Source organism: Coenobita brevimanus, chromosome 79 (genome assembly GCF_032717465.1).
Source record: "Coenobita brevimanus isolate Jiangsu-jjx chromosome 79, ASM3271746v2, whole genome shotgun sequence".
Taxonomy (NCBI): Eukaryota; Metazoa; Arthropoda; class Malacostraca; order Decapoda; family Coenobitidae; genus Coenobita; species Coenobita brevimanus.
In genome coordinates this window covers 20,687,918-20,711,995 of record NC_137032.1, presented here as the reverse complement: position 1 = coordinate 20,711,995, position 24,078 = coordinate 20,687,918, and the positions used below count along the sequence as shown (strand labels likewise).

Here is a 24,078-nt window from a genome sequence, read left to right as displayed (position 1 = left end):
GTATTCTCACTTAAAGTGTACATTATCTTTCTCTGTTCCGTAACAATATATATATATATATATCTATATGGAGTATATATATATATATATATATATATATATATATATATATATATTTTATTTATCCATCTATCTGTCTATCTATCTACCTATCTATCTATCTATTTTCTATCTATCTATATCTATCTATCTATATATATGTATGTAGATAGATTGATAGCTATTGATAGATAGATAGAAGGATATATATATATATATATATATATATATATATATATATATATATATATATATATTTTATTTATCCATCTATCTGTCTATCTATCTACCTATCTATCTAACTATTTTCTATCTATCTATATCTATCTATCTATCTATATAGATGTATGTAGATAGATTGTTAGAGAGATAGAAGGATATATAGATGGATATATATATATATATATATATATATATATATATATATATATATATACAGTATATACATATACCACAATTGGTTGCATTTATTTACAAAATTTCATGTTCGTTAGTGTTCAGATGACATCGATAATGTAGGACTTAATAAAAGACGATTCCTCATTTTGTTGTTTAATGTGATTTAGTTCACCATTTCAGAAGGCTAATGGTGGCTTTTGAAAGAGTCAAAACATCCTGGCGTGGGATGAAAGGCATGCCACTTTTGGTTTGGGGTCTGCATTTTTAACAGTGAAGGTTTTCATCATCTGAACTGCACTTAATGGTGATTAGAATGTAATTATTAGTGAAACTGAATGTTTCCTGATGCAGCAGTTTAACAAGTACAGTAGAGTACACTGCCGTCCATTAAGTATATGAAGATATCATAATTATTATTTTGAAAGAGTTACAGATCCGACTGTTAATACTGATGGAAACCTCATGAACATTTACTTAAAGACAGTCCCTTGAGCACGACTGCAAGAATGAGGCTTGGGATCTAATTCGAGCTAGAATGAATTACGCCGGACCTGAGGTGACTCTGACAGAACTAATTATGCTAAAGCAACCTTTGAGCCTCATAGGTCACGTTGAGAATACCAAGCCCAAACCACCTCCAGGAAGGCTTCAGAAATAACGAAAGCCCCATTCCCACATACACGATGTACACGCCGAACTGTCACAAACTTGAAATCTTGATGGATCTTGGTAAAATGGCCCTGATCTTTGTGTTTTACGAAGTGGCTACGCCAAGCGCTATGAACTACCCACGATGGACCTGCGATTCTAGTACAAAGCACTACGAATCCATTTTTTTTCAAAATTTAACTGTCATAATTTGTGTACAAATACCTACAATGTACCTACGAACTACCCACGATTGACCTGCGACTCTAATACAAAGCACTACGAATCCAGTTTTTTCACATTTTAACCGTTAAAATTTGTGTACAAATACCTACGATGTACTTACGAAGATTTATGAAGGGCTATGAAGCCCTAAGAGAACTTTCGATTAATCACAATATGCATCAGATGGTGTTCCGGGCATATATAAAAGGAGGTCTGTAGAACAATTGCTCGGAGAAACTTTTATGCATGGTCACGGAGGGTGCAGTCTCCTCTAGCTTTCAGGGCTGCCTCACAGGCAATTAGCTTTTTTTTCACCTTTCTGGTGACGTTAGGCTAGATAGTGTCTCATTTTCCTCCTCTCCCTGATAGCTAGGAACAGTAAGTGTCTGTTCCTATATACTGAGATTGCCTTTGCCTTCTGCCCACGGAGGGTTCCCCCAACTGACTGCTCTGGGGCATGAATTAACACAGTCGGGTCTCCCTGGAGTGGTTTGAGAGGGCAATCTCAGCCTTAGGTGTTTGGTCCCGGGTTGTTTGTCCCTTACTCAACTTTCCTCCTCCTTCCCACTTCCCACTTCTGTTGGGGTGGCGGACGTCCCTGCCGCCTACCTCCCCTTCAGGGGGGGGGCGAGGTGGGCCTGACGACATGCCGACTGATAAACAGTCTGACTGCCCCCAGACTGAACAGCCCCAGACACACGCCCTGATGAAATCCCTGTACAGAATGCTCAATTTGTCACCCTACATGCCCTCAGTTCTACTTCCTTGGCCAGCCTCGGTCCTTTCATTATCAAGAAGGTGATTGATGGATGTGCTGGAGAGGTAGAATCTGTCAAAGGACTTGCTATTGGAGACCTTGTTAAAACTATCAATTCTGCCCAGGATAAGGACTTGCTTAAACTGAACACGTTTCATTATTACGAGGTCAAGACGAGGATACCGCACTCAACGAATTTGTCATCACCTGCAGGGATCTCATGGTTATGGAAGAGGACGAGATCATACGGAAACTTGCTCAGCAGGATGTAATAGATGCCCATTTGATCACTTGTGTCGCAGAAGGCATGAGGACGAAGACAGCTATGATCGTCTTGACTTTTGGAAAAGTGTCTCTTCCCAGTAATGTCAAAGTGGGATACGAAATTTTCGATGTAAGAGCATAATACTCCCAATCCCCTTCGATGCTCCAAATGCCACGTTTAGGGGCATAATGAAAAGACTTGTCGGGCTTCCTGATCAGTTTGTGGTAAATGTGCAACGCAAGGTCATGATGCTGAACACTGCACATCAGAGACTGTCAGCTGCTTTCACTGCAAGGGTGCTCACTCCACTTCCTCGAGGGTCTGTCCCAAGTGGAAGGAGGAGAAAGAGGTCTGCACGGTGAAGGCGACTGAGGGCATCTCTTACTACGAAGCTAGGAAAAAGGTGAAGGAGTTGCATGGAACTCCCACATCGAATAGGTCCTATGCTTCGGTGGTGATGTCCCATCCTGTGATGTGCACTGTGGAGATGCAGACCGATCTTGTGCTTGTTAATCAGGCCACTCACTCTACCTCAACCTCTATCCTCAGCCTCCTGTACGATCCAGCTCTCTAACTGACATCCCTAAAGCCTCTTCATATTCACAGGCAACTGCTATTTCTCAGTCAGTACAGCCTAAACCTAAGTCTGACAAGACTGATAAGACTAGCTTCACCACCCTTTCAAAGACACATCCTCATGTCCTTCCTGCTCCTGGTTCAGCGAGGGAGAGAAGAGTTAGGTCTTCCTCGGGGGACTCTGGGAGCCTTGTCATTGATGAAAATATGGAGGATTCCATTTGTAAGTACCGGGAAAGGTCCACCGGTAGGCATTCGCCTGGTAGCTGGGGGGCATTAAAAAACTAAGCACACTGGCCACCCTCGTAAATCTTAAACAGTCGCATTCACTGTATTACAATGGAATTGTATGACTCTTGGGAATAAAGTACACAATATAGCAATTGTGCTATTCATATACAGGCCAGACACTATTAATTTACAGATGTGCTTGGTGGATCACCCCGATCCTCTGCAGTTCAAACACTACCACTTGTGTAGAAGATATGATGGTCACGGAATTGCCACATACACACACATGTCACACCCACAAACGGAAGTGATTCTAAATCCTACTCTGGAAGCTGATGCGTGCAGAGTAAAATTTAATAACACGTATCTGTCTATTTGCTCTCTCTACTGTCCAACACATGGCCCCATTGATAGTGATGCTTTGAATTCACTATTTGAACAGCTGCCTGGGAATAAGTTAGTGCTGAGTGACTTTAACGCCTATCACTATCAATGGGGTAACTTGAGGATCGATGGTCGCAGGGAGCAAGAAGCCGAACTAATACTACAGTCCTACCTCTTTCTTTTGAACGATGGTAGAGCGACTAGTGTAGATGATTGTGCTGGTAACTTTTTGACTATTGACTTGTCTCTGGCCTTCACAGGTATACACCAAGATTTCTCGTGGGATCCTTATGAAGACTCCTTGGGAAGTGATCATTTACCCATCTGTCTTTCTTATACATGCGACACTGTTTCGGACCCCCCATCCCCAAAATTTTACTATAACAAAGCAGATTAGGGATCCTTCTCAAGGATCACCAATTTAGATATATCTGGGGAAACCATAGATGTTAAGGTCGAAAATTTTACCAGTTCCATATTATACACGGCTGAGGCTGCTATTCCCAAGACTTTTATAGTTCATGCGGAGCATAGGGTACATTGGTGGACGCCGGACTGTGTGACAAGCATTAAGGAAATGCAATTAGAGGTACAGGATTTTTTATAGTCAGCCTACTGAGGAAAACTTTATTGCATACAAGAAGCATGGGTGAGGCAAGGAGAATAATAAGAAGGGCCAAACGTGACTCCTGGCGGAATTATGTGTCCATGGTGAATCGTTCTACACCATTAAGTAAAGTCTGGTCCACCATTAGATTATTACAGTAAATAATAAAGGCCCATATATCCCTGTGACCACACTGCATGTTAATAATAACATCTATGACGATCCCGTGGACGTTAGCTAACATCCTCGTCAGGAGTTTTTCTTATGTTAGTAGCTCAGCCAATTATGACCCGCGTTTTGAACACCACAAACGCACGGCTGAGTTACAGGTATTAGACTTTGCCACAGAAGACGCAACCTACAACCAAGAGTTTATGCTTGATGAACTGCTCCTTTCCACTAAATCTTGTAAAGACACCAGCCCTGGACCAGACACCATCACTTATGGTATGATTCAGCATCTTAATCAGGACAACCTGATTAAGCTGTTAGCATTGTACAATGAGCTTTGGGCGTCTTGAACATTCCCAAACTCATGGCACTTTGGGCACATCATACCAATACTCAAAGAGGCTGGTCGTCTTATGAATCCCACTTCATTTTGTCCAATTGTGTTGACTTCTTGTCTATGTAAGGTCATGGAACGAATGGTTAACAATAGGCTTCTTTTTGTTTTAGAGTCTAAGAATTTGTTAAATGATCAACATTGTGGCTTCCATAAATACAGAAGTTTGGTAGATTATTTGATGAATTTGGAGCATTGTACTTCAGAGGCATTTGCCAATAAAGAATTCATGATAGGGGTGTTTTTGGACATCCATAAAGCCTGTGACAAGACATGGCTACATGGTATACTAATGAAGCTCTATACTTGTGGTTCAAGAGGAAATTGACAATTTATATTTCAAATTTCTTAAGAGACAGAACTTCTCTGTCAAACTGCCCCATAACGTAATACTGGATAAATTTATCCTTGAAAAAGGGGTGCCACAGGGAATTGTGGTTAGTCCCACTTTTTTTAGTATTATGATCAATGATATTCTGTCATCAGTTCCCATCCCGAAGAATCTGGCACTCTTCTCGTAATGCACAATTTTCGGTTGGGCGGATTGAAGCAGCCCTTGACTCCGTCCACCAATGGGCCTTGCTTTGGGGATGTAAGTTTTCCATCCCTAAGTGTGCCGCTGTAGTTTTTATAACTCGTAATGTACTTAATTTATGCTTAACTTTGGATAATCAAGTGGTACCTTTTCAAAATTCTGTGAAGTTTTTGGGCCTACATTTTGATCGCAAATTGAATTTTAAACCTCATGTTAATAATTTGCTTGCTCATTGTGACAAACCATTAAATATCCTCAAGTACTTACAGGTACTGGGCTTAGGGTGCCGACAGAAAATCTTTATTAATGGTGTATATGTCCGTTATTCGATCTAAGCTAGACTATGGCACACAGTTGTATGACTCAGCATCCGATGCCACACTGAGGAGTTGGATGTGTTCTAGAATATATAGTCGCGTTTTTGTCGTCCAAGCTGAGGGATCGGATTCGAAGCCTTCTTCGGTGAAACCAAGCTGCCCCGTTTTTGTCGGTCAAAGTGATACAAAGCCGGCCCAAGCGTCTGTCATCGAAACCAAGACCGTCTTCGTATCTCACCCAAGCGTGGTCGGGAGCAGTCTTGGTGTAGCTTATGGAGAGTGAGATTGGCCAGCAAGGACACATAAATGATAAATATAATGAAATTAGCATTATGTACATAAAATTAGGGTGCAGGTGGCTAATATTAACGACATATAGAGCCAGTTCAGCACAAATAACGGCTACATGTACAGAAAGTTGCATATTCGTCAAAAGATCTTCTTCGGCGAACCCCTCTGTTTACTTGGCGATTGGCCCGTAATTTTTCTGTTCTACATATCCTGAACTGTTTTTGCGGACAGAAACCAAGCGCCCCAAGACGCGCTTCGAATCCCAAGCTTCAGCTTGGACGACAAAAACACGCCTTATGTCTGCAAATGTGTCTTGGAGCCATCCAGTGTACAGGGGTAGCTCGAAGGGAAGTGCAGGCGAATGTGCCTCCCCTATGTATTTGCCATGACCACCTGGCCTTATAGTATGGCCTACGAACACTTAGGAAAAGTGATATCGGCAATGTGGCCTGTACCCCTCTGCGTCAGCACCACCCTCTTCTGTGGGTGATGCTTTGGCCACTTGCTGTTCGCTTCTACTTACTGTACTGACTCAGGAGCTTGGTGTGGATCTCAGTGACTGTGACAAGTTGGTGCCTAAAATTATAGTGCCTTGGGAGCCTCCCGGCTTTACTGTTGATGTATCGTGGCTCCCAGCACCAAAGACCAAGTCGCCAGAGGCGGAGGTCCACCACTTGTTACGTAACATAATCGTTCATCACTTAGGGTCCCACCAATTGTACACCGATGACTCCAAGTCGAGGTAATGCACGGGTGCTAGTGTATGGTCGGCTGAATGTGCCCTCAGGTCTCAGGTGCCAGCTTATACGTCTGTGTTTATATCCGACCTTTTTGCGATTGACAAAGCCAGAGACTATGCTTTAAACTCTAGGCATGACTCATTTGTCATATTCTCGGATTCCAAATAAGCCCTTCAGGCAACTGCTTCATGCATTATGGATGCTAATGAGATCCAGGGCCGCATTATTAACAAGTTGCATTCGTGCGACAAGTCCTTCACTCTGATCTGGGTGCCTGGTCATTGTCATATCTACGGCAATGAGCAGGCTGGCTTACTTGCAATGTCGGCTGTGGAACTCGAGCAGACTTCGGACGTTCCTCATGATCTACGGTCGAGTCTCTCCCTCAGAAAGAGATCAATAAATCTTCTGTGGCAAGGTCAGTGGACCAGATTAAACATCCCAAAGCAAGCCACAACTCGGTTACTGGCATACTGCCAATCGCTCCAGCTGCCTGGAAGAAAAAAATTCTGGCCAGACTGAGAATGAACTGTACATTTCTCACCCATATGGTGCCATATATTGAAAGATGATTTCCACTGAACTGTGACACCTGTGATGCAATGTTATCTATCAGTCATCATCCTGCTATTCGTGAACGTGCTTCACTTGTAAATTGCCGCGGCGCAGCAGACGTCCCCTTCACCTTTCCCACCATCCTGGGTGATGGGGATATTATTATGACGCATAAGTTGATGGCTTTCTTGAGGGAAATCGGACTCATCAGAATATGTGACTTTTTTAACTATTTGGTAATGGTATTTATCGAATGTATATACGGTACGTATATATTGTACTATTAATTATGGTTGACAGTTGACGTATTGGAAATAGCTCCTACTTCTGACTGCTCTATTTCTGATATTGATGTCCCTTACATTAAACCCCATTCCTCGCCTGAAAGTCACCAGTTGATGAGTGCAAGTGTGCAATATAGAAATGTATTGGGCATTTGCAGTCGATGGTGTTATGTTGGGTGAGGTACTACGCTTTCTGTACTATGTAAATGCATTCCATCATCTTGTATATCTTAATTAGGGTCGACAGCTGACGTATATGGAATAGTTCCTGACTTCTCAGGTTCTCTTTCATATACTGATGTCCCCTACTGTATATTACTTTCTGCCTCGACTGACAGTCAGCAGGTGATGAGTGCAGGTATGTAATGTAGGAGGCATTACATATCTGCAGTGGATGGTGTTTGGTGTTCTCTTGGTCGAGGTATTTTTACCATTACTGTAGGATTAACTATTTGTCTCTTTAGGATTTAGTATAGGTTAGCGATTTGTGTGTTAAGGTTATTAGTTCTAGGGACTTTAGATTAGGCATTTTTTTTTTCTAATGAATAATGTAAGGTCTAAAAAGTATAAAAATATATAAAAAATAAAGTTTATATATATATATATATATATATATATATATATATATATATATATATACACGTGTGTATGTGTGTGTGAAAGTGTGTATGTATATATGCATGGATGTGTGTGCGTGTATGTATATATGTATATACTGTATATATATATATATATATATATATATATATATATATATATATATATATATATATATATATATATTATATTATATATATATATATATATATATATATATATATATATATATATATATATATATATATATATATATATATATATATATTGCCTTAATGACCAGGGGCTTCGGCCCCACTGGTCGATAGGCCAAAAATAATAATAATAATAATAATAATAATAATAATAATAATAATAATAATTGCTCACACTCTCAGTTCTACAAGCAACCCTGCCAATTTACCTGGACACCTCTGTGATGGACTCGAGGATTCTTCCGTTGTTTTCCACCAGAATGGAACTGTTGAAGATGCAATGTGAATTACAAAAGGAGATTGCGGGATTGGATTTGGCGCCATACATCAAGTTAACCCAGGTAAAGAAGAAAAAACACCAGAGAAGGAGAGCATTTTGGTGAAAGTCTTGGTTACTTACACAACCTCATTTCAGACAGTCTAAGAACCTCATGAGGGAACTTGCAGGTGAAGGTGCCAGCAGTTTTCGGATTTTTTTGCTGATGGACCATGACATGTTCAAGGAGTTGCTTTACAAGGCTGAGCCTAGAATTAGGAAGAAGGACACATTCTGGAGGAAGGTCTTGGGACTGGGGTTGAAGTTGGCCATCACAGTTGGAAACACGAGATAACTACAAGAAGCTGCAGTATGGTTTCAGAGTGACCCCTCAACACAGTATGCAAGATAATTCCTGAAACCTGCGAAGCTATAGTAGAGGAGTATCTTGAGGAGGTCTTGTCCTGCCGTGCAACACCAGAGCAGTGGAAGGAAGTTGCTGCCCTGTAATCCAAAAAATGGAATTTTCACTACACAGTTGGCACTCTTGATGGAAAGCATGTGTCCATAAAGAGCCCTCTTCTGGGTGGATCTAATTACTATTATTACAAAAGATTTCACTCTATTGTCTTGGTGGATGCTGATTGGGAAGAAAGGCTGGTGGGTGGCTTGGCCTACTTCTTGTGCAGCATGTTGGTATGGCAGTGGAGTGAGGCAAAACTGATGCCCAAGCTGGGTGGCCCAGGCTTTAAGGCCGTTTCACACCAGATGAGATGCTAGCTATGCTTCAAATGGGAAGCGACGTGGCTTTCAACTGCTTGTGTTGTTTTGAGTGAGGCTGTTCAGACTGGAGCGATGCTATGTAATGGTCGCATGTGACGTCGCTAGTGTAGTCTTCCAGATCGTCGCCTCCGCGAATTTTCTTGACATACCTTCCATCATGCATGCACACTGGAGTGCTTGAGTCAGTTCCCACTGTTTGCCAGTCTTTCCCTCGCACTTAGGGACTTCATGTAGTTTGTGTCTTATTTCCGGATGTCTCATTCAATCACTGATAGGACTTCATTAAACTGAGTGGGAGACAGTCTAAAATAGAGCCTGAATTCTTCCTTATCACCTGAAAATGCTAAAAGACGATGGTATTCGCCCAGCTTTTGTTTTCACATTTGTCTTGTACCCATTTCTTTTTCATTTTCTTGGTAATGGCTAGAGTGAGCAATGATAGCTCCTCCTCCTCTTCCTTCTCATAGGACCACTCGTTAGTCTCCCATGGCTCTAGTGACTTAGAGCAACATCCGCAACATAACTCCCTGACATCGCTTCCTGTATGAAAAATCACATCTTAAGCAAGGTGGGCTTACGACTGTTGAGTAGTCAGCATCGCATCCAGTACAAAACGGCCTCTTTACCGTGCATAACGGTTTGTCGCTACATTGTAATGGATCTTGTCAACTTAGTAGCACTTTGTTTCTAATAGTACAGTAAGTCATAGTACTGCATTGCAGCTCTTCGTAACTGGGTCATGGCCTATTAGTAGCGCTTCTTGGGCCTTGTTTCGTAGCACATCGTGACACATCGTACCGGTTTCATTGCCAGTTCGTGCCATATCGTTCAGTTAAATGAAAGTCTACGATAGTCGTAGCTGTTTTGTAGAAATACATGATGCATCATAACAACATCGTGCGTTTTCATAAAATTCCAAGGGTTTGACGATATGCTACGATGTGACACGACCTTTCCACGATGTCCGAAGATGTCCTGCTAAGTGCTACAAAGCATCTGCAATGCACCTACTAAGAGCTACGACATTTTCAGTTGCTACAACAAAGTTCAAAACTTTTGAGCAAGGTCGATTTTTTTTTTTTTTTTTTTTTTTTTTCAGCCGCAGGATGCCTCATGCTTCATCACGATACTCTTCGACTCAGTCCGAAGTCTGCTGAACCTAGCGCCGAACAGGCTACGAAGCCCTCATCGTAGCTTTCGGGTTCATGTATGCGGGAAAGGGGTAGTGTCATGGAGCTTAACAGAAATCTTGACCATACACAATTTTGACAATTAGTTATGTTTTTACGAAAATGAACAACTGGCAGCACCTAACACAGTTCCCTGCTAACAGTCAGTGGTTCCAAGGGAATATCAGCATCATAAAATATTTTAACGGTTACGAAATATTTTGCTGTCGGAAGTATTCACAGTAGTTCTTGGTTTATTTACTGTTTAGTAGAATGATTTCATATCAAGTGATGAATTTTGGAGACTCCGGTGATCGAGTCTATAGTACTTGCATCTACCAGTCCCTCTGAATCGAGTTCAGTCCCACACGAGGGCAGACATTTAGCGGAAGACAGTAGCTGTCCATGTTCTTAATCTGTAGGGTTTTCCTCACTGACAAAAGTCATTGTGCCACAATTTTCACGTGCACTTCTCACTCCACATTCCGAAAGCTTTCCACATCTATACCCATGCGTGAAGTATCAGGTGGGGGTAGATCACATGTTCAGTGATAGTGTTCCTCTTTTGCCCCGCAGATGACCTGCTCACCAGGACATATAAAACACAGCTTGATCATGTATAATACAACTCCATCCATGTCATGTGTGTGCAAGTCCGCCGCCACAATCCACAATGAATAATTTTCTCTGTTACAACACTCCAGTGTATTGTCGTCAATTCCATAGGATGAGCAATCTGTCCACTGCTATGCCATCGTGGTGGTATGACCTACTGTACTCGTCCAGTCCAGTACTGCCGACATGTTACGCAGTTTTTCTTCTGTCCAGTATAACTCTTATTAAGATGACTGAAAATTAGGAATTCCCATGTCATTCATCATCACCTAAAATCATGGTAACCTTGGCTAAACAAAATTTCTCGTAAGCAACTTGTATCATAATGATGCAGGAAATACTATGCCACTGTCTTTTTTTCATTCTGCATGAGTCATCCTGTAAATCTTGCTCTGTCAACTCGTGCTGAAGTATCTCTCCGATACTTGTGAAGTCAGTGCATTTTGAGGCTACGTTAAGTGGTGTTTTAAACTGTCCGTCATTGTGGGACTGATCTTTAGGAAGGTTGATTATTTATATTTTTTCGAACCACTGTATGATCACCATTAAAGAAATAATGATAATGTAGGTTAAAACAGGAGAATCTACTCTGTCCTTCTGAATTAGACAATCAAGAGACTACTTTCGCTGTTGAAATATTTATAATGTAACCAGTTTTACACAATACCATCTATTAAATTGGAATACTGACAATTTAGGCAATGTTTTGTATATTTTTTGTAACCCTTCACTCCTTTAAATATCACAGAGAGTAGAAAGCGTATTAACATTATCGCCGGCCCCCTTCGAAAAAAGCGTTGCAACTGAGCGACTGTCGTCTGTTTGTCTGACTCATACACACGTGGGACAGATTGGACTAAATTTGCACAGTGTTTGATTTAGAAAACACGAATGTCAGTCAAAAATGGATTCTCCCCCCTCTCCCCCCCCCACACACACGAAAGTTGCCTTAGGTCCATCAACCAAAGAACTCCCTTTTTGCCACATCCACATAGGCGTTTACATTCAGTGCGTGTCCCCAACAGTATTGTTCACTCACTGAGTCACTGTATCTCTTCGAGGGATAAAATCTAGCAAATTGCAACCGTAGCGTTATAAGTCATACGGAGGAGGGAGTGCTGATGGGAAGTGGTCTCGATGGTGAATGACAGTCACTCTTCTGGGGGTGGGGTGTTCAGGGTAGGTGGTTTTGATGATGAGTCTGGTGTGCATCTGGGACGTGTCTGGAGTATGAGCTGAGTGTGGTGGTGTACTGTGTGTACATTTGAGATGCCCAAAGACAAAGGACACTTCTGGGGACATGTTCAGGCTGTGGATTCGGTTGAAGTGGCTGCGGTCATAAAAGGTGTCCTTTGTCTTATTATTATACCCTTAATTTCCATATGATTATCTTAAGACCAAGTGTATTTTTTTTAATAACCAGTGGAGTTAGATGCAACTCTGATTTACCTGATCAGTGAAGAGGGTTCCCCAGAGCTGAATAGATTAATCTTTAGGAAGCATGAAGAAAATCGAAGAATAGATCCTCTAGCTGAAAGGTTTAACAAAAATCCGCTTGACAGTTTGGAACTCTAAAAGACTTGTGAAAGAAAATACAGCCCTGAAAAGGGATGAAAATCTGAGATCAAGTCGATGTATGGCTTCCCCTCGGATTCATTTATGAATACAATGGTGGATGTAGATGTAATAAATAAACTCACTTTTTACTAGTGACCGTACATTTTAGTAGGATTTCCAGTACTGTCTCTCTCTCTCTCTCTCTCTCTCTCTCTCTCTCTCTCTCTCTCTCTCTCTTTCTCAATGAATGATGCTCAGGTAATCAAAGGTCTTATTTCTATGGACAGCTCAGTCTTTTGCTTTTAGTGGAATGGAGTCATTCAAAAGCTTCAATGGTGAGCAAAGGAACGTGCGGGGGTCTGACTGGCAGATCTGTTTTCATAAACTTGCAGTTGTCTGGTCCACCGCAACCTTTGTGTAACAATGGGAAGCTGGGGTAAACTGATGGTGATAGTACTTTGTGAACGTGCAGTGTAGCTGCTTCTAGTTGTTCTTCAAGTATTAACTAATTCGCCAATTCGTCATTCTATTGCTGTGGCGAATGGAGTGCAAATTAGAAATTGCAATATTGCTCTTCTCAAATAACTGTATACAGTTAGGGCAGTCCCTACCAATCACTTGCTTGACAATTAGTTAGGCTAAATCTTTCACTGTTAAAAATTCACGGACATAATATACTAAAAATCGAACAATGTAATTTTAATCGTTTTAGTAAATTCCCTAGCACTTATTGCCAGCATCACAGACGGTTATCATTGTCTATGAATGCACTTTGCACGCTTTTTGGTGATCGTGCTGTGTGACTGAATTTGTTCCTATTGTAACTAGTGGAAGCACTAACCGTGTTTATGCGTGGCGGTGACGGTGATGACTGACGTGGTAAGGGGGGCGTCCTCGTCAACCACAGCGCAATACCGCGGCTGAGAGAACTCCAGGGAGGCAGGCTCGCTCTTTGACAGAAGACGTGTTGCTGGAATGGAAAAAGTAAAGTGATTGCAACCCCAACAGTACCGGAGGCTCATCCAACGTACTGCCTACGACTTCTTCCTAAGATGAAGAAACAATAGTTAATAATACAGTATTTTTAATTCCTCAGTCTGATTCTGGACAATTCGTTCCTGTAAGAAAATTATGAGATGGTTAAATTTATCATCCGAAAATAACTTATTGATATAATGTATATTACATTAAAAATTTTCGGAAAAAAAGAAAAATGTGACACCGTCCTTAAACTGAGATAGGCCTCGTGGAGATGGGAAGGAAGAACTGTTGAATGTGCCAGTGAGTTTCTCCTAAAGTGATGAAACAAATGTAAGTTAAGGAACTAAATATATATTACAGAATCTTCTTTCGACGCTAACAGTTGTCATTTCAAACGTGCATCGCAAAATCCAGACTTGACTGGTTTTCGGGGTGCCTATTAGTAAGCCAATTTTCAGTACCAATAATTTCATCTTGTGAAAAACTTATCCACAATTATCGTTTGTTTCGACTGTAATACAAATTTGCACCATTCTGGAAAATATGCACATTACCAGTTTACACATCAAAGCTTGTTCAGTACAGATGAAATTAAAGACTTAAAATATCTAAAACTTGATAAGGGCATTTTGATTATTAACGTCAGCAAGAATATACCCTATTTCTAAGCAACTACTCATAATGCCATCCATCCATCCATCCATCCATCCATCACCCAGTCCAATCCTTCTCTGCTCCATCTGGAGCGTAGGGGCCCAGGACAACACTACTCAGTCCAGACATTTAAGGCGAGATCGGCCAGCCTTTGCAACTCCAGAGAGGCATTATATGAGCAATAACCCATAGCCAATCCTCGGATGTAAGTCCTTGCGGGCCACATGTGGTTGGAGCCTAAACTCATTAAACCAACAACTCATTTAGTTATATGATTACCAGCCTGTGTGATAACCACTTTCCTGAAGCATTTGGCCTGCAACTCAGTGAAGCATCACCTGATGGCAGCTCTGTATCAAGTTAATATATGATAGATGTCCCTCCTACTACCATTCAAACGCTGTAAAATTACCAAACAAATTTTCATGTGGCAGAAACACATCGCTTTGCATATGCTGTAACATTAAGAGATAAAATTAAGTGAATAAAGAATCCCCAAGGACAGATTACCGCTTCTGAAGCGCAAGATTATAGTTTTTGCTGCATCACTCTCCTCTTGTTGCTCTGTATGTTCTCCCTAAATAGAAGCTAATTTTCGCTGCCACTGACATCTTTCATCAATAAATCTTAGGTAAAACCTTAATTCCTATACTACAACCCTAGACAGTATAAAGGATGAAGTTAAGATCACAACAATTTTTATCAATGGAACTGCTAAGTTAAAATGTGATTTTTCACATATTATGGCACGTATATACATAATGTTTCTTTATAAATATCCATTAATGGAAGCTATAGATAGCTACATAAAGCAATTATGGGAACAACTATATATATGGGTATCATGGTACGAATACGCAACAGCTGGAGTCTCCTTAATTTCTCGTTAAATGAAGGACAGCTTTACGAAACTAATTATATACTCATATATATATATATATATATATATATATATATATATATATATATATATATATATATATATATATATATATATATATATATATATATATGGGGCAGTGGCAAAATTTACGTTTTCGTATATGAAAGAACCAGGGTTCGCGCCCCGCCAGGGTAAAAAAAACTTTGAGTGTTCTCCCGGCCACATACTGCTTTGGCAGACATAAGGGGTGCTGTGGTTGAACCAGTGTCACATATTCTAAAGTATGCTTGCACCCAGTCGGCTTGTGCGGGGTGATTACACTTAGTTCACAGACTACACACTCATCCAAAGCCACTGCAACATTACATTCACACTTAGAAGAACTTCCCACCCTACATACAATCTCTACCAGACAGCCTAAGCCACTTGTAGAGATACATAGGCTGTGTTGTCCCCACTTCGGTCGGGATAGGTCGGTCCTGCAGTGGACACTCAAACTGCTGCTGCTGCTGCTGATGATGATGATGATTATATATATATATATATATATATATATATATATATATATATATATATATATATATATATATATATATATATATATGTGTGTGTGTGTGTGTGTGTGTGTGTGTCCCTACGTGACAACAAGTGGGTGGCGGGGGGTTAGCGACCCTCCTCGGAAAACAACTAACTAAAAATACTGTATGAACAAGAAGCCCGAGACCAGGACTGACCAACAGGTGACGACTAAGGACCGAACAAAGGACATGGTACGGATTACGACATGTAATGTACAGGTTGCAAATGATGAGGTGAAAGAGAGAAAGATTGTCCATGTGCTTGAGGGTGCAAAAGTGGATGTATGTGGATAAACTGATATTAAATAGATGGTGAAAGTGTGAGAGAATGGGAGCAGGGGCGGGCTATATGTGCGGGAGTGGATGAGAATGAGAGGGCAAAAGAAGGAGTGTGTACTGTTGCGTGCAAGAGATGGAAGGAGAATATAAGAGAATGTGGATCAATTGGCTCAAGGATTGTGTGGGTGACATTGAAATTTTAGCTAAAAATGTGGGCGGTTGTGTGGATGAGATTCAAAGTTGGACTACAAATGTGGGTGATTCTGTTTGTGTATGTGCCAACGCAAGATCGTGCAAGCAGAGTGAAAAAAGAGTTCTGGACAAATGTGGAAGCGTCCATGCAAAAGTCTGAAAGGAATGAGAGAGTGTTTTTGATTGGAGATATCAATGGAAAAGTAGGGAATGTGAACGTAGATGAAGTAGTTGGTGAGAGGGTTTGCCTGCACAGGTGGATAAGAATGGCAGTGCTAAAGCGGACATTTGTGCCAGGAGGGGGTTGGTGATATCTAATACCCTCTCCAGACACAAAATGATCCACAGGTATACGTGGCGAGTGATAGGGTGTGTGGTGAACCGAATGAACGGAAGGCAATGATTGATTATGTGTGTGTGGATGACAGAATGAGGTGTGTAATGGATGCAAGAGCATGTAGAGGTTGGGGGAGTGGGCTTTCTGACCACCACTTGGTGGTGGTGAAAGTCAAGGTTCAAATGAAGTGGAGGAATGGAGGAATGGATAGATAGGAGGAAGTAGTTCTAACAAGAAGGGGGGGGGGGAGGTAACAAGATGATGGAAAAAATGCAGACTATAATAGAGAGGTGGAGGAGGGATTGGGTAAATATGATTTGGAGCAGATGGGGGACGTGGAAAATGTGTGCAAGATATTCACAGAAGAAATCTGTGCAGCATGTGAGATGGTGTGTGGGGTGAAGAGAAGACAAAAGGACGTGCAAGGAACAGCATGGTGAAATGAAGGGATGAGGTGTGGCACAAAAGAAGAAAGTATATAGTGAGTGGATGAGAAAAAGGGCTGTGGAGGAAGTTGAGAGACAGAAGAGAGAGTTATATGTAAAGAGGAAGGGAGAGGTGAAAAGATTAGTAAGAGAGAGAAGAGAATGGATGAGGAATTTGGAAGGAATTTGAGTGAATGTAAGAAAATGTTCTGGAAAGAGGTAAAATGAGTTAGACAGGATGTTAAAGAAGCTAGTCGGGGAGTGAAAGATAAAAATGGTAGATTACTAGTGGAGAAGGGTGTTAAAGTGAGAAGATGGAGAGAACATTTTAAGGAATTCTTGAACATAGAGAATGAAAGTAATGCGAGTTGAAGTGGCTGGGGAATGGCTGGGAGAAGGAGGGATGTGAGAATAGATGAAGAAATCAGTAGGATGGAAGTTGTAGAAGCAATGAAAAATGTCAAAATGGAGAAAACCCCAGGAATTGATGGAGTGTGTAGTGAAATGCTGAAGCATGGGAGAAAGATAGTAGCAGAATGGCTGTGGAAGATGTGCAGGTTGGCCTGGGAGGAGGGTAGAGTCCCGGGGGACTGGAAGTCAGGCATAATTATTTCCCGTACAAAGAAAAAGGGGAAAAAGAAGTGTGTGATAATCATAGGGGCATTTGTCTGCTTAGTGTAATAGATAAAGTATATGGCAGGGTACTTATTGACAGAGTTAGGGAAATAACAGAGGAATTAGTTGGAGAAGAAAAGGGACGTTTTAGAAAGGGAAGAGGTACTGTAGATCTGATATTCATTCTATGGTCTTTAGTGGAAAAGTTTCTAGAGAGTATAGAAGTTATAAGCGGACTTCATGGATTTGGAGAAAGCATATGACAGGGCAGATAGACATGGATTGTGGAAAGTACAATATCAAGGACATATGGAGGAAATGGGAAGTTGTTCAATGACGTGAAGAGTATGTGTGAGGGTGCTCAGGCTGCAGTGCGTGTGGACAGTGAACTATGTGAATTTTTCTATTTGAAAGTTGGATTGAAACGGATATTTCATGTCTACATGGTGGTTCAGTCTGCATATGGAGATTGGTTATAAAATACATACAAGGTATGGGAGTGAGCATTTGAGCGGCCCTAATGAGAGAGGGCAGCGTTTGGAAACTCCCTGTTCTGTTGTTTGCAGATGATACTGTGTTGTTAAGTGATGACACAGGGGAGCTGCAAGGCTTGGTGAATGAGTTTGGGTGAGTGTGTAAGAAACTGAATCTAAAGGTGGATGTAGGGAAGAGTAAAGTTATGGTCTTCGAGTGAGGTGAAGGCAGTGAATGTACAGTGAGGCTGGATGAGGAGGAAATGGAAAATGTTAGTGCGTTTAAATACCTGGGTAATGTGATAACTAAGGGTGGAAGTTTAGAGGGTGAAGTTCTTGAAGCGGTACAACAAGGAAGAAAAGTTGCTGGTTCTTTGAAAGCAGTGATAAGAAACAGGGAAGTGAGCATGGATGTGAAAAAATTACTGCATGACAGTATTTTGATACCAACTGTGAAGTGAAGCTTGGACCTTGTTGGAGGGACAAAAGTCAAAAGTGAGAGCAGTGGAAATGATAAATCTGAGAGGAGCATGTGGAGTCACATGGAGAAACAGACTGACAAATGAGGAAGTGAAGGAGCGTTGTGGTGTGGATGTGAATGTGATAGGAAGCGTTAGGTGAAACAAACTGAGGTGGTTTGGCCATGTGGAGAGGATGGAGACCGAGAGACTGACGAGGAAAGTGTATGTGAGTGAGGTGGAGGGGGAGAGGGAGGCCAAGGAAAAGATGGAGGGTTGGAGTGTTGAGGTATATGAGAGAGGGGGGGATGAACTGGGAGCAGGGCAGTGAAATGGTGGGGACAGTACGACATGGAGGCGCTTTGCTTATGGGATTGAGGCGCCTGGCAATAGGGAGAGAGAGAGAGAGAGAGAGAGAGAGAGAGAGAGAGAGAGAGATACTTTATTCTGCTCTTTAACCTAAGATGATCTCTTTCTGTCTCTCAAAGATTTTCGCAACACTGATCTTTCCGTTGCTCTTAGAGAACGGATTAGTGGGTTTTCCATTGATTCTGTCAGTTTCCAAGTCTCTCATCTGTACGTCATACCTGGGCTTATATATTCGTTATATACGATTCGTTTCATACATGCTGCCTAGCTATTTTTCGTGATGTCTCTGTGTTTACCGAAAGCTTTCTGTCCAGTAGTAATGTGTCGTTTTATTTCGTTTAAATGGTCTTTCTTTAGTCTTTCCCCCAGGAAGTTTACTTCTCAACTTCAAAAATTTCTTTGTATATTTTGATGACACTCTTTCGTGTATTCTTATGAGACTTTACCTTAGTTTTACTCAGGTTCATCTTTAGCCCAATTTTGAGACTTTATTTAGGTCATTTAATATTTCTTGCGGTGTCTCTGCTGTTTCTGAGACTTTGACATCTGCAAATATTAAATGGTTCAAGCATTCTCCATCTATGTTTACTCATTTGTTCTCCCATTCTAGCTTTTTGAAAATGCTTAAAAGGCATACTGTAAATAATTTTGGTGACGTTGTATTTCCCTGATGAACTTCTTTCTCGATCTGATTTTTCCTTAGTCTTCATGTAGCTTAACTGTAATTGTAGCAGATACTTCCTTGTATATGTTTTCGAGCAATTTTACAGTGTTCTAATTTACTACTTGTTCCCACAGTGAATTTACAGTTCCTCTGTGTTCCTCTGAGTCGAAAGCCTTTTCGTAATCGACAGAATCTAAGTACAGTGTAGAGTAGTTTATTACATCCTATAGTGTTCTCAGTTAACTCATTATATGTAGATGATCAGTAACCAAATACCCACTTCAGAATCCTGCATGTTCACGAGGTTGGTTTTCTTCCAAATTTCTTGTTATTCTGTTTATAAGGACTTTAATGATGAGTTTGTAAATAACTTATAATAAGCTGATAGGTCGATAATTACTAAGATCTTTTGAATCACCTTTCTTGTAAAGCAAAATAGCTATAACATTACACAATGTTCTGAGAAGTTTCATCTTCTTTATACACTGGATAAATAAGTGCGTGATTCGGTTTTGAACTTTTATTCCTGCATCCGACAGTAAATCTGCTACTATTCCATCTTCTGGGGCCTTCCCTCTTTCCATACTTTTAAGAGAAAAATTTACATCATCGGGTGTTACCTCTTGTATTTCATCTGTTTCAACTGATAAGTTACCTATTGGTACTTTTGCCTTTGGTGCATACAGTTCTTTATAAAATTCTTCAGCTTTCTTCACCACCTACCCTCTACGCGCAATGACTCCACCATTTTTGGCTTTCATCGATAAAAATGTTGCTTTCTTACTTATGTTTTGCTTAGGACCCTTTTAAGACTGTTTCCTTTTCTGAAAGTTTCTTTGATCTGATCCATATTTCTCTTTCGTTTTTCTTTTCTTTATCTTCTATTGATAAGCTTATATAATTCTGTTCTTTGTGTTTAATCTTTCTTTGATTTTACTTTCGTCTCCTTTCTTCTTTTCACAAACTCTACGGTCACTTTTGAATATGTGTTGGCTTTGGTTTTGTTAGCTTTCCCTTCTACCTCCACTGATTCCCGCAGCACGTTAGTCTGTCATTCAGCTTATTAATGTCGCACTCAACCTAACTTAGAGCCTGAAATTTGTTTTCTATTTCTTACTGAAAGACAGCTTTGTTGTCACATACATCTAATGCGCTTACATTTTTATGTTCAATCAGTTTCTTCCTATCACTTTTGAAACTGGAAATGCCTATGCAACCCACCTTTCTGTGTTTCCTTTGCTGATAACTGTGTCATTAGTGATATCTGCCACAATGAAGCCGATTTAGTTCATGTTTCTAGATTTGGCCTTCTCCAGGTTCGTTTTCTCCCACTTCTATTATGGAAAAATGTATTCACATATCTCCATGTTATATTTTTCAATAAAGTTAATTACCATTTCACGTCTGTCATTCCTCTCTCCTACTGCAAAATTTTCCATACACGAATGTTCATTTTTAATCTGCTAAATTTTGCATTGAAGTCTCCCATAAGTATAGTAGCCTGTGGGCTAACTGGTCTTTTCTTCTTCCATAATCTGGTAGATGTCAGCGAATGTTTCTCTTTTTTCATCTGCACTTTGAGAAGTGAGTCGATATACTTGTATTACTCAGGGTGTAACTTTTGCATAGTTTGATTACAATCCATGCTATTCTGTAGACACACTGCTAAATTTAACAACGTTCTCTGCAAGCCTTTTACATTAGGAATCGTACACTACAGACTTTTTCATTCTGCCTTCCTCTGTAGTAAAAAAGGTGGTTGCGTTTTGAAGCTGAATTAAATTTTCTTCGTTTCTGTGGATCTCACACAGACCTACAATATCCCAACTAATGTTTTCCCATTCAGTCATTAAAGTATCAAGTTTGTAATCTGCAAAGCTTCTTACACAGTGTGTGTAGATTTTCATGCATTTCAGTTTGTTTAATGTCCTGGTCTCTGATCCGTAAGCACCGGAGACAATGCGGTTGGACCTTTAGTAGACGGTGATCCAGTTGGGACGAGTGTAAAATAATTTCCAGTAGAATTTATGTTTGGAAGGGGGGATTGTGGCAAGTAATCTCACCTCCCTGCCACATAGTTTCTGGTGAGATGTAATTTTTGTGCCACATTACTCAGAATATTCGGTGGAGCCCTGTGTATCTATCCACTGTATCTATCGATTGATCTATACCCACATCTATAGCTGTGTCAGTCAATCTATCTGTCAGACTATCTACCTACCTACTTACCTATCTATCTATCTATCTATGTATCTGTCTATATATTGATACAAAAATACAATTAGGTATCTATCTATCAGTTTCTATCTATCTCTCTGTATATATATATATATATATATATATATATATATATATATATATATATATATATATATATATATATATGTATATATATATATATATATATATATATATATATATATATATATATATATATATATATATATATATATATATATATATATATATATGTGTGTGTGTGTGTGTGTGTGTGTGGTAGGTGGGGACGCACACCATCCACACACTCGATGTAGTGTTGCTTTGTGTGTCTGCCCTTTCTCTTCTCCTTCCTTCCTCTGCTGTCTTTCTTTCCTTCATTCTTTCCTCTTCCTTCTGCCTTTGGGTGACTCTACACTGAATGACAAGCCAAATGGTTTCCTGTACACCAGGAAACCATTTACTATGCTGAGTGGTAACCATGTAACCATACTATGGCGCCTGGTGGTTTAGTGGGTAATTAAGGCACTCCAATGGGAATGAGCCCGTGTATGTTTATATTCAAGGGGTGGTTGGGATTTATTGCTCATGTAATGCCACTCAGGGATGAGTGAGGCTGGTCACTCATCTTAAATGTCCGGACCAACTTGCCTAGCCCCGTAATCCTACGCTCCTCATGGGACGAGATAGGATCGGATGATATATATATATATATATATATATATATATATATATATATATATATATATATATATATATATATATATATATATATATATATACATATATATATTTGTGTGTGAGAAAAAATCCTAAGCAGAATGAGGAAGCTACAAGCCTGCAGAAATTGATTTCTTAGGAGGAAGACATTGATGAACCAGTTCTAACTTTGAAGCCGAGTGACGGGGATCTGATGGAGGTCTACTCATTGCCTATGGTGGTTCCTGGTCTTCCTCTTCATACCCAAAGCATTGAAAGATGCGTTATAGAGGTCACGAGAGCTGCCATGCTGGTCTTTGACTACGGGAGAGGAGATGGCTTCATTGGAGCTTCTGCACATCATCGGGAGAGGCTTCTGGCCTTTGAAACCAGGAAAAACAATAAGCGTTGAAGTTTCAAGACCCGCTTAAGCCTCGTTAGAGCTCTGCATGAGAAGATCCAAAACCTCTTAAGAGGTTTTACTTTTCAGGAACTTCGTTTCATGATTTCTCTGCAGGCTTATTACGTATTCTCTTCAGGCTGAGACAGGCCAACCAAGAGGCCTGGTGCCCAAATTAAATATATCCTTTGAAGCTACTTAAAGTGGCTTAGCAAGATATCTGAAGCTCAAATTTAATGTTGCCTTTGAAGCTACTTAAAGTGGCCAAGGATGAGGTCAGCATCTGTAACCAAAAGTCCTCAAAGACCATAACGTCTTAAGCCAGAGGCCATGCTCTTTCAGGGTTCGAAGAAGAATAGCCGTGTGTCTGTACTTGGAAGGTCACAAGTCTCCCAACACAGTCTCATTGAGACTTTGTAGCCAAGAGCGGCACCTATTCTCTTCTTGTAAAACTTACAATTCTTAAGTTTTACATGATTCCAGAGTACGATCAAACAGACGCAGTGTTTAGAAAACACAAGGCGATGAAAACATGGGTTCAGGATGGAAGAAATCAGGGACTACAGGAGGATTTGGGACTGAAGTGACTGCTCAGGTGTCAGCCGAGTGCTAGTGGTAGATATAAACACTAATAATGCTTTATTTTGGCCAGGTAAATGGCGTTTTTTCGACATTTTGTGAAAAACAAACCCCACTTTATGTTAAATTTTACATAAGAACACATCCTTACCAGGTCCCAAATCGAAAGTGTTGTGCCGACACAACCTTTTTGTCCGTAGACAGTAACTGATTCCTGGTTAGTCTCCACTTACTTCTTTGGTGGAGAGGCTCAGAGTCGAACGACGATTCCAGGAGAACCGCAGTCTGTGCAAGGAATCTGAAGGGCCCAGGTTATGTGTCCTGGTATGGACCATTGCTTATAGAAAAATATCGAAATCTTCCCGGTGAGGTCATGGCCAAAGAAACAGTAGGTGGAGACTAGTGACTGTCAATAGGACGGTTAAAGATCTCTAGGTACTACTACTACTACTACTACTACTACTACTATTATTACTATTATTATTATTATTACTATTATTATTATTATTATTATTATTATTATTATTATTATTATTATTATTATCATTATCATCATCATCATCATCATCATCATCATCATCATCATTCGGACCTCCTCTCCCACCCTAGGGCTGGGTGAGGAGTAGCAATGTCCAGACAGCCCAAATTTGCCCAATCTAGTAGGCCACGCTTCCATTCACTCATCA

General features: G+C 40.4%; 1 protein-coding gene across 1 annotated transcript in view; it reads right to left on the bottom strand.

Annotated features, from left to right (window-relative positions):
* Window positions 1–22,774, bottom strand: part of LOC145409053 (putative neural-cadherin 2) — a 395,645-nt gene extending 372,871 nt beyond the window's left edge. Inside the window, exons 1-2 of the mRNA XM_080279608.1 lie at window positions 22,678–22,774; window positions 13,431–13,559 (exon numbers count right to left, since the gene is read on the bottom strand). Coding sequence (XP_080135734.1) covers window positions 13,431–13,559; window positions 22,678–22,774 — 226 coding nt within the window. The remainder of the gene's footprint in view (window positions 1–13,430; window positions 13,560–22,677) is intronic.
* Window positions 22,775–24,078: the final 1,304 nt, after the last annotated feature.